Source organism: Trypanosoma equiperdum, assembly GCF_001457755.1.
Source record: "Trypanosoma equiperdum strain OVI genome assembly, contig: ctg_1781, whole genome shotgun sequence".
Taxonomy (NCBI): domain Eukaryota; phylum Euglenozoa; class Kinetoplastea; order Trypanosomatida; family Trypanosomatidae; genus Trypanosoma; species Trypanosoma equiperdum.
In genome coordinates this window covers 12,025-26,519 of record NW_027123817.1, presented here as the reverse complement: position 1 = coordinate 26,519, position 14,495 = coordinate 12,025, and the positions used below count along the sequence as shown (strand labels likewise).

General features: G+C 50.1%; 4 protein-coding genes across 4 annotated transcripts; all 4 read right to left on the bottom strand.

The window, feature by feature from the left end:
* Positions 1 to 114: 114 nt before the first annotated feature.
* On the bottom strand, positions 115 to 1,374 carry TEOVI_000808700 (WD domain, G-beta repeat, putative; the record flags this gene model as incomplete). The annotated part of the gene is made up of 1 exon (XM_067223172.1): positions 115 to 1,374. One exon carries the CDS (start codon positions 1,372 to 1,374, stop codon positions 115 to 117), a length of 1,260 nt encoding a protein of 419 aa, XP_067079273.1.
* Positions 1,375 to 2,434: 1,060 nt separating this feature from the next.
* Positions 2,435 to 3,112, bottom strand: TEOVI_000808600 (uncharacterized protein; the record flags this gene model as incomplete). Its single annotated transcript, XM_067223171.1, has 1 exon — positions 2,435 to 3,112. One exon carries the CDS (start codon positions 3,110 to 3,112, stop codon positions 2,435 to 2,437), a length of 678 nt encoding a protein of 225 aa, XP_067079272.1.
* A 1,048-nt stretch (positions 3,113 to 4,160) lies between these two features.
* TEOVI_000808500 (uncharacterized protein) lies at positions 4,161 to 7,409 on the bottom strand (the record flags this gene model as incomplete). The annotated part of the gene is made up of 1 exon (XM_067223170.1): positions 4,161 to 7,409. One exon carries the CDS (start codon positions 7,407 to 7,409, stop codon positions 4,161 to 4,163), a length of 3,249 nt encoding a protein of 1,082 aa, XP_067079271.1.
* Positions 7,410 to 9,015: 1,606 nt separating this feature from the next.
* TEOVI_000808400 (uncharacterized protein) lies at positions 9,016 to 14,085 on the bottom strand (the record flags this gene model as incomplete). Its single annotated transcript, XM_067223169.1, has 1 exon — positions 9,016 to 14,085. One exon carries the CDS (start codon positions 14,083 to 14,085, stop codon positions 9,016 to 9,018), a length of 5,070 nt encoding a protein of 1,689 aa, XP_067079270.1.
* Positions 14,086 to 14,495: the final 410 nt, after the last annotated feature.

Sequence of the window (14,495 nt, the reverse complement as noted above, 5' to 3'; positions counted from 1 at the left end):
AAAAAAAAAAGAGAAGCACAGAACTTCAATGACATCACAATGAACATTTTCCCTCTAATCTATTTCCTTTTGCCCACTCGGACCCTTGCTTTTCCTTTTTCTCCTCTTTAATGCTCAACTTTTCCATATACCACACGTATTATCCTTCGATCCCGTTAATATTGTGTCTCCCTCATAGTTGAAAGCACACGAAAATATCTCATCATTATGCCCCGTAAGCGTTTGTAAATTCTGCCCCGTTTCCACGCTCCACACTCGACACGTCTTGTCATTTGCAGCCGAAATAATTTTTGTGCCTTGTGGGTTGAATTGAACCTTCGAAATCTCCCCTTCGTGCCCCACCAGACTTGCGACGCAGTTAAATGTCGCCGTGTCGTATACACGCGCCGTTGCATCTGCACTAGCCGTTACAATTTGGGATCCCGATGTGCTGAAAGCAACGTCAAGAATTTCATCCGTGTGCCCACGCAGCGTTGAAACACACTGTCCACTGCCTACATCCCACAACTTACTCGTGCGGTCAATGCATCCTGTGACGCAGAGGTTCCCAGCAAAGTTAAATTGCGTGGAGGAAATCTCCGCTCGATGGGAGCTCAACGTGTGTACGCATTTTCCCGTCCGCACATCCCACAACTTCGCAGTGGTGTCGAAACTACCAGTGAGAATGAGATCCCCATTCGTGTTAAAATTTAGTGAGACGATTTCTGCGGTGTGGCCGAGTAGTGTGTACAATTCTTGCCCTGTTTCAACATTCCACACCTTTGCCGTGTAATCCATTGAACCTGACGACAAGTGTGTGCTCTGGGGGTTGAAACTCATGCACACAATTTCCGCCATGTGTCCCGCCAGCGTGCAGTAGCACTGAGCTGTCCGTGCATCCCATATCTTACATGTTTTGTCGAAACTCCCTGTGGCTACTCGGTTGCCGTACGGGTTGTTGAACGAAACAGAGTAAACAACGTTTCGATGTCCCTCAAGAGAAACAATTTCATTGCCCGTGGCCGTGTCCCATACCTTACAGGTGCGGTCATAACTTCCTGTGATGAAAGAATCACCGCCTTTATTGAAGGCACAGTTGGTCAGTGGCAGCATGTGCGCTCGGAGAGTCTTGAAGAGGTAAAACGTTTGGTTGTTGTTGTAACCCGCACGAAGTTTGTCCACCAGGCGTTGCAGATACGTGACAATCTGCGGCAGAAGATTCATGGAGAGCAGGGGCTCCTCCTTGATTATTTCTGCGGCCAAGAGTTCTAGATTGGTGTTTGGCGTCAGCGTGAGTAAATCTATATGCTTCTCGCCCACCTCCCCAACGGAGGTCTCATATTCCAACGTTATTCCCGGAGGGTAGTATCGCAGCAAGAAGGAACGAAGCCGCATGGGTTCAGTAAGTGGATGTGGGGGAAGAGTTAAACGAAGTCGGATATAAATATATATAAAGTAAATGAGATTAAACCTTGAAGTAGCTAATCAACAACAAGTGACTGCTTTTTCTATACTTTAATATATGTACGTATATATGTTGCTCCTATAGAGTTAGAAATAACACAAAACAAGAAAAAGGATGGTGCGAAAGTAACAGAAACCTTCCCATTTAAATGTGAGCGAGAGATACAACATATGTCCATCCTCGTCGTAACGCGTAGTAACAGTGGAGGGAACCGTAAATAATCACAGAAGTAGCAGTAGGTGTTGTGGTGGGCAGTTTCTTTTTTTGCTGTTGCGTATTTGAAATATATGCTTTAAGACCCACTTGACATCCTTCCTTCACCAGCAGATCCCACAGGTGAGAAATGTGCTTCGACCTAAACACGTCGCGCGCTGCAGGTTCATCAGGGAGGTGCCAGGTGTCTGTGTATGCAGAAGAAACGAAAGAATGAAGACGGCAACGAAATAAAGATAGAGATGAGGAGCCGAACAAAAAAAAAAAAAAAAGCAGTCGATACGACAAGAAAGAAAGGAGAGGCAATAGCCACAACCATCCTCGCTGAATATCTACCACTCCGCAACATATACAATCCTGAATCCTCACACACCGGCATGAAATCAGCGCTTGTAAGAGTGCATCTCGGGTTGGAAGAGAACAGGTGACGTTGCCTGCCACGACGCAAATGGAAAAAAATGACACTAAACTGAGTGGGAGAGACGGATACAAATACACTTCCACATCGCTGGCACTCGAAGCGTCATACTTGTCAAGAAAAACAAAGAAAGCCATCTACGAAATCAACGAAATAAAAATACTTCGTTTGGTTTCTCTTCCTCCCTCCTCTCTTTTTCTTTATTTCAGGGATCAAACACACATGGGCTGCGTCACTTGGTCTTTTTGCGGTTTAACATAATCACAACTTCCGACCTCCCCTCCCCTTCCTTCAATGTCTCTTCCTGAAACAACAGCACACACTGCTTCTTCCCTACTATCGCAATAGGGCACTTCACATCAAGAAAGATCATACGCGGCTTCGTCGGTGTCTTCGTCTGGAATGGATTCCCTCTCATACGCCTCATCGGCATCCTCGTCATCAACAAATAGTTCCTTATCCATTTGCCATAAGTCCCAACCACGAAGTTTGCCCTCGCCGGCTTTCGCCTTCCGCACACGAGCGGCATCCGCCTCGGCTGCCTCCTGTCGCTTGGCCGCTTTCCAGGCTTGAAAACTTTCCTCCGTAACGGGTGTGAGATCACTGCGCCCCTTCAATGCTTCACGTTCCGCCTCCAGCTGTTCCTCTAATCGGCGCTCATCGTATTGCACCTCGTCAAAGTCCTCTGGTCTGAACAGGTATTCATCAGGGGCGCAACCGAGATTTTTGTCGACCTCTTCACCTTCTGCGTTGTTGGCACTTTCCTCTTGCTTCGATTTGTCCTGTTTATTGACGGTAGAAACGTCCTTGAAGAGGCGAGCCATCTCCATCTCGAAGGCCTTCTTCTCCTCACGGGCCTTTCGTTTTGCTTCAAGATCCTCATTACGCTTACGGTCATTGGGGTTTCCTTGATTGACACTTTTGGAAATGGATTGAATGTAGGACTGTACCTTCGAGCTTCTGTTCTTATTCTTCAACCCAAACGTTTTGTCTTCGACAATCTTTTCCCGCTTCTTCTGCTCAGCCTTCTTGCCCATGTTAACTTGCTCTTAATCGTTTTCTTTTTGTTGCTTTTGGCAGGTGCTCCGGTTGCTGAAGTTTGTAACAAATGTCTCCACGCCGCCCTACCAATTACTATGTTGCACCCTCTATTAACAACAACAACGCAGATTCGCAAATCAAAAAGAACAAAAGGAGGAAGCGAATCGAATTAATTAATTCCGGAAGCACTGTGTAACCGCCTGTAGGCCGCCGCTGCGCCCACCAAACCTCCTGTGCATGTTTGCATTAGGGAGGGTAGAAAGGGACTGGAGAAGTGACGCTTACTTAAAAGAAGGGTAAACCACATTACTAGTCTCCTCTCAAAAAAGAAAAAGAAAAATTGTGTTTTTCGTTGTACCCCGTCTGCACATGACTAAACTAAGAAGCAGTTCGGAGCTTCACTCTCCTCTGGAAATTCCAATTGCATTTCCCCATGTGCTCGGGTACCTCCCACCAATCACTGATCTATGATAAATGTGTGAAGATATAGATGCAACCCGACAGACTAATTTCGTCTGCCTTGGCATGTACCTTCCCCTTTGCTTGGGGCTGCCACTGCTCCCATTGGTAGTTTCAAATCAATGAGCAAGTGGACAGCAAAAATAAACTTTCTCCCCTCCTCCACATTCAAATATTTGTATAGGATGTGTAAGAGGAAACGACGGTGCGCAGAAGCGCACCCGCCCGCGGAATACACGGGGCGGGTGAGAATCCCACGACACTTGAGTGTGATGGTAAGTGCATGGCACTGCTAATAAGATAGAAAAGAGAAAAGTGGGCAAGAAAACCCAGCGAAGGAGGTGTGAATCATTTATTCACTCCTTTCTTCTTTTCCATTCCCCCTACACTCCTTCTCATATATCTTTTCACCCTTCTATACTGGCGCATATTCAGCATTTTCTATAGATCTGTTGGACCCACCCTCAGGTAGGGTCGCGAGAGAATGGAAAGGAAGCGTTGAAACAAACATCACTGACCAAAAATAAAAAAAAGAAGGGGAAACAAAACAATAACCACCCGAAACAAGATACGATTACTCAACACTTAACGCCGTACTCTCTCGAACCAGCGATCTTCATCTCCTATGATATCCGAACTGTTGGAAATTGCAACACGGCCTACACGTCTTACCCCGGAAGTACTTCGGACTCTTGGACGAGTAGTCAATTCGGCCTCCGCCTCTTCATCGTCGTAGCTCACTTCCCTAACAGCCGCGTCTCCTTGTAGACGCGAGGGCGATGGTTGAGGTGACGATTGGAACGATGGTGATGGGGGGCGTCTAGTGGGTGGAGTCCTTCTTATCGGCCGCCTAACCGCTTCCTCTTCCTCTTCTTCTATTTCATCCACCTCATGATTCATGACGGGGGGCGCAGGTCTGCGGGTGATGTAACCCCTTCGTGGAACTGGGGCTGGTGGTATCTCACTTGAAGGTACGCTCCGGAACGAGTCAGGTACAAACTTTCGATCGGGTTGAGATGAAGGGCGACGAGGAGCTCCTTCAACACCGTCACCACCCCTCTCCATAGCTTGAAGTCGATCCCGTTGCTCCCGCCCACGCGTTGGTGGCGGGCCTCCTCTTTTTCCATTTGCACTCGCAAACAGAGGTTGTTGTGGCCTCTTTTTCGCTTCGTGGAACTCTGCTTGCTCGTTCACCTGCTCCTCCTCGACTTCTTCGTACTTTACCTCTTCCTCATCAACCGCTTCTCCATCCGCCATCTCGACCTCCTCCTCCTCCTCCTCCTCCTCCTCTTCCACTTCTTCCTCTTTCATGGCGGTACTCCTGGAGGGCGGTGACCTCGACTTTCCACCCCTTCCTGATTTAACCACAACCTTTGTTTCTTCACCTTCCATTTCGGTTCCCTGAAGCGTATTGCCCACCGTCTGGGGAATTTGGGAACTACCATGTTTTGTTGACGAATCCCTTGAAGCAATACCCCGTCGTGCGGGTGCCGCTATCTCCTCCATTTCGTCAAAATCATCATCATCGTCAGCCTCTGGGAGTAACTGTACAAGCGTTGGCGTAAGCAGTGCCTCGAGGTCGTCACGGTTGGTCAGAATGTCGTGAACCACAGAAACATCAAACTCCTCTATGGCTTCCACAAGACTAGAGACACTCTCGCACTGAGCTATTGCATTCGCAAGTCCTAGCGGTTCAGCAAGCTGATAAAGACGCTTTTTCTCTGCCACTGAGAAAGGCCCTTCGGTGTCAATACTAACAATGGATGTGTTTGCGTTACTCATGGCAGTTGCTCTGTTGGTTCCACTGCCGCCGCTAATGGAAGTGGCCAAAATGTGGTAATGCACGACGTTTACACGGGTTAGAATCTGCTGATCAAGCACGTGAAGCACCCCAAGCATCGCCTCAGCAAAACGACAACGAATGTCTTCTTCACGAACAGAACTCTTGAGAGATGTTTCGTATAAGTGCAGCGTGGTTCCCATCAATGCGACGACACTACACCCCGAGTTGAAGTCAATTGCCGGCCGAATGGGCGTGAAACGACACTTTTTATTCGCGAAGAATGCTGTAAACGCCTTAACGGCTTCATCAACCTTTTCCGCCGTCATGTCAGTTACGTTTTTACCACGCCGGGACCGGTACGGACGCCGATCAGATGAGAGAAGAGGAAAACCAAACGGAGGTACATCACGCACATCAACCGTAACGGGATGCCCACGCGAAATGGTACGCAACAAAACAGCAGCGTGTATTAGTGCCTCTACACCCTTTTCTTTGTAGAATCGGACGGACGCCACGTCGGCTGTGGAGGCCTCACGCGCTTCTGCGTAGCTGTTATACGCAGCCCACACCTGCTTCAATGCGGCAATCTCCGCCGTATCGTTACGCGATAAACTTGTCGAACTGAAGGCACTATAAAGGGCGAACGGATCCACCTGGGAAATCTCGTCGTCGATTGGTATGACGAAGCCTCTCTTCTCGTCCTCCCTAACGTCCGGTAGATGCAGATAGCCATCTGCACTGCTAAACTGGTGAAGCATCAGGGCGGTAAGGCGCGCTAAAGACTCTCTCTCTCTCTTGTTGGGCGGTGAAACAGTTGTTGCGGATGCGGTCGCAGCATTTTCGCCACGCTGCTCCTCCTCGACATCGGCATTGTGGTGTCTACCTTTTTTCTGCGGACTGTCATCAGTGCCCCTCTTCTTATGTCGGACTCTCATCGCCTTCGGGTCGGAAGCTTCCGCTTTCACATTCTCCGGGGTCGCTACCGGATTCAAGTTTCTATTGCCCCGCACGTATGGGGCGGGAGCAAACTCCTGCTCTGTCTCCTCCAAGAGGCGTGCGATCTCAGCATCCTCATCTGTATGTACAGTCTCAGCAGCCTTCTCATTTTTCTTGCTATTGCTTGCGGCCGCAGCCACTTTATCTTCCTCTCCCTCCCCGAAACCCTCCCCAGCAGCCAACTCTACTTGTCTCGCATGCCTCTTTCCTCTGTTCTTCGGTGACTTGTTAAACTTGTTACCAGAGGCATCAGTTTTGTCTTCTCCCTCCTCGGTTGCTGACGCCGCACTCGCTTCTTGGCTTTTGTTCTCTCTCTTCTCTCCAGCAGCTTCACTAGCTGCAGCTGCCACAGCCCCTGGGAGTGCCGCCTGCATCCCCGTGATAAGTGGTGCGAGTATTTTCCTGTTGCCCTTATTCGCTACGAACTCTTCAATTACAGCAGCCTGTATTGTTTTTGTTAACCACATAATCACCTGGTCCTTCTGTGACTCAGCAGGTTGCCGTGCCATCGTGGCATACGCTTCTTCTAAAACGCCCCGGGTATACATCGACACAGGAACTCGCTCCCGGTTCTCATCCCAACGACCCACCGTCGTTATACCCGCAAGACGGAGCGCTCGCGCGTCTTTGCACACCTGATAGCGTTCCGAGGCAAGAACGACATCCAACCATTCGCGGCGGCCGCGTAAGGCCGTAAGTTGTCGCCGTGGGACCATTGCGACAAAATCAAGCATGGACACGTCCTCAACATCAGAGGCGCCGGAATCAATCAACAGCTGTACGACACCCCGCAACGTGTCAGTACGTATACCACTCCCACCGGGTTCTAGTTCAGGAATCAGTACCTGTTCGATTGAACACTGATGCGGCAATGTGTGCGGAATGTTACCGCCATTAGTTGGGGTCATATTTGAAGACGTGGAGTGGTAACGAAAGCTTCCACTTAGGCCCGTAGCACATAAGCTTCTGCGTCGTAATCCATTCGTCACAGTGGTGAGGAGTCCAACGCACGCCACATGTTTTGGGGCCAGAGAAACAAGATTACGGCGAAGCATGGCTTTTGTTCGTTCTACTCCCCTCACACTTTTAAAGGCTCCGGTTCGTTCCACTGTGTGTGATCCGGTTTGGTTTCCAGGACACGTGGAGTTGAAAACCACACCGGGCCTATCCGTCGCACCCTCGTTCCTCCCTTTTTTTTCTCTTTAAAAGGATGGAAGATGTATTGATAAGAAATGTTTGTCTACTGTATGCGCAAAAAAAAACACATATAGAAGGAGAAAAGCGGAGAAGGAGAACGATCGTAACGCGGCCCTCATAGTGGGTACAGTGACAATCACAAGAAAAAAGCGCGTGCTCCCAACAAGGTATATACTTTTGTACAAGTAGTGTATGACAAAAAGGGGGTGGGGATAAAACAGAATCACATATGGGAGTGGAATAGAAGAAAGGATGAATGACCCAAACATAAGACGGAGGAGAGGGGAACACCAAACAAAGAAACAAGCGAATGAGAAAAAAAATACAAAAAGTAAGGAAAGTGGTCGTATGCAACAGGACGGGCGGGCCCTCACCCCAGTCGCCGTTTTCTCTATCCTTCGCACCCTTTTCGCTTTCCCTCATTGGGTCAAACCATCGCCGTCATGCTTTTTCGTTGATTGAAAATCCATTTAGACACTTATGAACGTAAATAAATATATTTATATATATCACAACGTCGCGCACATACTTATAGAAGGGGCATGCGCCTTTAAGTGCGGTTACTGGCACCGCATGACCTGGCTTCCTCTCACTCAGTGGTCACTGCGGTAGCTCTGCAGTTGGATGACACACAGGGGGGGGGAAATAGGAGGGAGAACTCTGCGTAAAGACCCAGCACCACCTTGCGTAGGCCAAACGACACGACATCGGCCTTCCAGGCGTAAACGAACTCATAAAAAGAAAAGATTAATCCACGTTGCGAATATATAAAATGACATGAATACGGAAAGAGATCTAACAAAGGAAGCCACGTACCTTTCACTTCATTACTCACTTGTCTTTAATTTTAATGCATCTATGAAACTTGCGTGGCGGTTGCGCCGCACGGCCACACACAGCAAACTGCCGTCTTGGTCACGAAGCGCACGCAAGCCAGGGGAACAACTGGTATCTGCTTCCAAAGGCAGAAACCGGCGAAGAATACCAAAGTAATACTTAAAGTAATAACAATAAGTGCATCAGTGATAGGTCCATCAAAAGAAAAACTAGGACGAAACACTGCTTAGACGTATCACCCTTCCTCTATCGTTCTATTTACGTATGCGTTCATCATGTTGTAGGTTTGCGGGTCTGCACTTACATACTCCGTGCGTAAGTCTGCACACGACAATGTGAAGTAATGCAACGAAGCTGGGCGACCATCAGGAAGTCACGGGATAAGGGAAAGATACAATTCAAGCAATCGGTCGAGAGCCGACACTACCAAATGAAGTAAAGTGAAACCAAAACTCTGAGCTCAGGTAAGTAAATGCAGCAAAGTATGCAAACATCATACGAGGTAAGGAAGAACACACTGCAGTTTTTACGGTGGTGCGATGCGAAGTCCAGCACTGTTTTCTTACCACCTTCTACTCTGTTCCACACTGCTATCAGTAAACGTTCCGTGGGAAAACGCCAAGAAGCCTAAACCATACGCAGCGCTGATTTCTTCTGCTTTTTCTTCGCATTCTTATCTGTCTTTGATGCAGCCGCCACGCTTGCACGTGATGTAGTGCGCTTGGCTGGTTTTGCCAATTCCCTTGATTTGTTCCTTCCACGCGATGAGGCCGCTGTGGTGGAGGATGAGGAAGAGGACCTTTTCGGTGTTACTGACTGTACAGTCCTCTTTAGATTTGCTTGCTGCTGCTTTGGCTTCTTTTCTGGCACATTTGAACGCTGGAGAGGCTTTCTGCCTCTTTTCCCGGTAACAGCCTTGGTGCTACTACCCTTCCCGTCAGTACCACTACCGCTGCCGCTACCACTGACCCTGCCTCTACTTCTACCTCTACCTTTGTTATCCCTAGTTGCCTGTTCTACGTCGCTTTGTTCCTCCACCTCTACCTCTTCTACTTCCACCACCTCTATCTTTTGGCCACTAACTTTTCCGCGCTTCACCTCTTCCTGCACCTTCTTAAGTTCTGCAGCTGGCTCCCTTGCGGTACTAGTAGCCCTGTTCCCCATGGCACTATGCGTTACGCTGGAGTTACTTTTCCTATTGAATGGTAAAGGGGCTGTAATCACTGCAGGTCGGGAAGTCGAGGCGCTTGGGTACGCAGCAATGGGGGCTGTCGCGCTCGACCTATCACTCTCTTGACTGGAAGCCGCCGCCGGAGTAACGATATCATGCAGCCACGCCAGTGCATCTTCTTGAGAAGCCGTGGCCGCTGGATGCGGTGTATTCTCGACGGCAGGTATGCTGCTACTAATAGGATTTCCCACTGCTACACTTTCCATTGAGGCTGTTGTTGCTGATGGGTCCTGTGCAGGCGTTGCGGGATACTCCTGCGCACTACTGGAGAAGGCGTCATTCATCATAGCCTCCAACAACTCTGCTGAATCTTGTATAGGATCACCGCCAACAAAATCATCGCCGGTAGGGGCGTCGTGAGGTACGGCAGCACCGCTTTCCACTCGTTCCATCTCTGGTCTCCGTGATCCCTCGTGCTCATCATCAAGTATGTCCACCATCAGGGCATTTGGTGGGAGCACTTCCGCCCGGTATGGTGGCAGAACGGTGGCATCTGGAACCAGCTGCATAAGCGTCGACGACAGCAACGACTCGAGTTCTGCCTGGGAGGCCACCACATCTTGATGGACATGGACGTGGTAAACGCTTTCTAACTCGTCCAGAATATCATTAAGGGTTCGGAACTCCTTGTCGATGCCAAGGATCTCCTGCAAAACGCGTAGCCGGTCAATGACACTATCTTCAAACACAGCACTCAAGTCTAAGAAGTAGGGAACAATGGGGACAGGTGTCGCGGTGAACATCTCATCTGTTGTCAGCACCGACACCCGACTATTCGCCCCTTCACCACCGTTGCTGACGCCACCCATGCCGCTATTTGTAGATGATGCTTGATCCACGGAAACAACACTAACATAGTGGATTGTTTGTATCCGATGTTGTGGCAGAATATTCTTCTCAATGCAGTGCAGAACACCAAGCAGAGCTTCCGCAAACCGATAGCTGATATTGCGAAGCGCTTCCGTCGTGGTGACCAAGTCGTACAATGCCAACGTTGTGCCATCAACAAAAACAACATCACACCCACCGTTCAACCCCACTGACGGTCGGAACGGGAAACGCTCTAGTAGTGTATTTGCAAAGAACGCCCTGTACGCCGATCCAGCTTTTCGGACAGTCTCTGGTGTCGCTTTCATAATGGTCGGTATTGCGCTTCCCCTTTGTTTGGATCTTGTTGGTGAGGCAAGTAACGGGAACCCATAAGGAGGAATCTTAAGGTTCAGGTCTATCTGCACCCCAGAAACTGCTACGGCGCGTAGAAGCAGCGCCCCATGCAGAAGCACACGCAATGCATCACGTTTGCGCACGCTTGTTGTACCCATCGGACTCACAACGGCACAGTACTCAGCCCACACTTCGCCCCAAGCCCTTACGATGGGTGTCTCCCGAGGGGATTCCAAAGGATCCTGATGAGAAAATATGGTAAAGAGCGCAAATGGATGGACTTGACAGGCTGTGTGGTTGTAGGGAACGATGAGCCCGTCCCGTTCATCCTGCAGCGTCGTATCGACGTCTCTGGTTAGGTACCCGGTAGGACTGCTTAACTGCCGCTGTAGAAGTTCTACAAGTCGCATCCGCGCTTCAGGCGGATTCCGCAGAAGGTAATTTCGCTGGGGCAGGTCCGCAAAAAGTTCGCTCGGGACATAGCTTCGAAGCAGGGGATGTGTGCCACTCCATTGCATCAGCCGTGGTGCACCACCTCGCAAGTCCATAAGCGCGGCACGCCCGGACCAGAAGACATCCAATGTGTAACCCAACAACCCCGGACAGTTCTTTAGCACCTCGTACATCAGACCAGAGAAACCAAGTCGGAAGCGCTGGTGGAGGGCGTGCAGCACGGAAACCAGTGGTAATACACGCAGTCGTTGCTGTAATCCGATGCCACTTGCTAAAGGGACAAAATAGCGCCGAACAGGGGCGTCAGCGTGAACGAGAAGGACCTTGCTCACATGATGTCCCGTAAAAACCATGTTCAGCTGCCCTAGCGCAACCGTCACCTTTGACAAAGCGGTCTCCACCATATCTTGTGTAAACTGCTGTTCGTGTTGCGCGTGATGACCAACCCCGGAAGGCGCTGGGGATGGAATGCCTGCAGCCTTTATGTCACTGGCCGCACCCTTTTCGACGTTTTGAGGTGAATGGTATTGGGGATTCTGTGGCACTCCAACCCCCATCGTTGCTTCACCCGCAGACAATTGGAGTGTACTGTTTGTGTCCATGCTATTCATTAGGCCACCAGGATACGTCAGCTGAGGGATGTGGTGCTCCATGCAGTCCAGTACTCGATCGATGTCATCCACAAGAATCGCGTGCAGCGGCGGTGGTGCACCTTCGCAGTGACCTCGGATGCGGATACGTTTCTGGTATAGTTCCCACGACCAATTGTTGCGGTTGGCCCACCACATGACGGACTGCGGAGCGCGGGTGAAAATTTCCTCTGTCCGAACAAGGTAAGGACAAGAGGCAAGAGCAACACGAAACCAGAAACGCGGGGCGAATGCCAGTGGGTGATCATCCAGTCCCGGTGCAAACGGTGTGGTGGACCCACTATAGCGTACAGTGATGGCGGTCCTACCGCTTTCTGCCATACGTTTCGAGAGGCGCTCAAGAACGGAAGTCTTGCCGCACGAGTGCCCCGCCTCAACGAAATGGAGCTGCTTCGACGCGGACGACGACATATAGTAGCCACTCAACACGGAGAGTAGACGCTCCTCCACAAGCTTCCCCGCACCAAAAAGTTGCTGCAAACCCAGAGCCTCTGCTGCACTAAATCCTTTACCCAGTCGATCGGCACCCTTAATGGCGTCAAACAGTGTGGTACGGGCTACACGTATGGTATGACGCTTCAGCCTGTGAAGGACGGAAAAATACTCATTCTGCACGGGGTTTCCCTGCCAGAGCTCGGGAGATGAGGACGGTTGCGGACTGCCACACCACTCACCGAGGGTCACGTTATAGTTTGTGCTACCTGTGAGGAAGACTCCACCTGCCAAAGTGGGAGCCGCCACATCCAATGCCGATGGTGCGTTCCCGCTCACAATCATACTGTTACCACCGGGGTGCGCCCCTGAAAACCTCGTGCTATCCGAGTGTGTGAACATCTGGGTACTCATTGCAGTGCTAGGGCTAAACCCCCACTCGCCGGTGTTATGAAAAACAAAATAGCGTACGGGGATACTCTGCAACTGCAATGCCGATGCAGTCTGTCGCAGCAGGCCGGGAAGACGCTCCAGTGCGAGAAATCCGTAGTCCCGCAATGGGTGTAACTCCTTTGGCATATTGGGAGCTTGTGTCTCCAGCACCCTTAACATGGCATCACTTAGAGTTGCATATGCTTTTTCGCGAATTTCTGCTTCAGCCTGCGGGTCGAGAGAGGCTTTCATCGCCTCATTGTCTTGTGCACCCATGTGCCGCTGCATCATGTATTCCCTGCGCACACTTGCTATCACCTTCTTAACTAGACGGTGGTAGTGTTCTAATGTGCATATGTGCCCCGTTGAAGCGCCGTCAAATCCAATACCGCCGCTCTGCAACATTGCATGGTTAGCTGGTATATTCAGTGAGTCGAGGATAAATTTACCAATAATGTCAGCAGCCCACAATACCAGCGTATCCTCCAGCATGTTACTTGTATTTACAAGTTTAACCACCTCGTCTACGTACGTTTCGACGCTTTTATCCACGGCGGCATCCAGTAGACTGCGTGTACAGGAAGAAACTTTTACCAGGTTGGGCTGCTCTGCCCACTGATAAAGTGTTGTGATGCCCGCCAGCCGCAGCGCCCTCAGATCATAATGTGGCGACTCCAATGAAAGACGGGAAACCTGTTTGTAGTGTGAGCTCTCCAGCAACCATTCGAGCCATGATCTCTTCCCATTGAGTGCCGCAAGCTGCCTTTTGGGCTGCATAGATGCAAAATCCGTCAGGGAAACGTTTTCCACCCCCTCCGCGTTGGGGTCAATGAGAAGCCGCACAATATCGGGCAGCATCTCGGTTGCAAGGGATTCATCCGCTTTAATGATATCTCCAATGCGTGTATCTAGTGTGGGGCCTGTAAGCACTGGCATTCGACGAGTGGCGGTGGCACGCATTGGCCCACATTGGGCCGCTGTGCTCTGCAGCACGCCAACGTTCTCCGGCATGATTCGTGCGCCCGCTCCCACTCTACTTGCCTCTTCCTCCATCATGGTAATGCTGAGGATGCCATCTAACTCTGTGGATGAAGGCATACTCAACGGGGGTATGGAGGGTTTAACATTTAACATTGACGGCGGCACTGGGGTTGATGCTGCCGGTTTCGTTGTCTGTGCCCCACGGAACCATGGTAAATGCGGAACACTATTTCCAGGAGGTGTGTAAGAAATCTTCCCCAAACTTCCAGTGTTATGCACCTGGTGTCTCATCAGTCCAGAAGTCCATTGAACCGGCGCCGCGATGACCGGCGAGATGACACGACGTCGCAGCATCCGCAGGTGGGCGCTCTATGATTTGCGTACTTGCGAACCAAAATAGGTGCGGTCGTTTCAACTAATTAATGACGATCTTCACGATGGATATACACATATACCATTATCATTTTTTTTTGTAGCGTCGGTATAGGTCGACGCGGAAAGAGAGAAGGAGGTTGAGGTGAGGAACAAAGAAAAGGAAAGTGTTTGCGAATAAGAATCCAAGTATTTAGTGGTTCCGTGTACCAAAGATCTTAGAAAAGAAGGGATACGCGACGGTACACCACAAGCGTACCCGGCTACGCGCACAAGGACACCCAGTTCAGTTATTCCCCTTTACTACCATCCTCACTGATGCACCAGTGTCACGAGCTTAGGGAATAAACAGAAAATCAAGTACGATATATGTAACAGAGGATGGAGGCGGT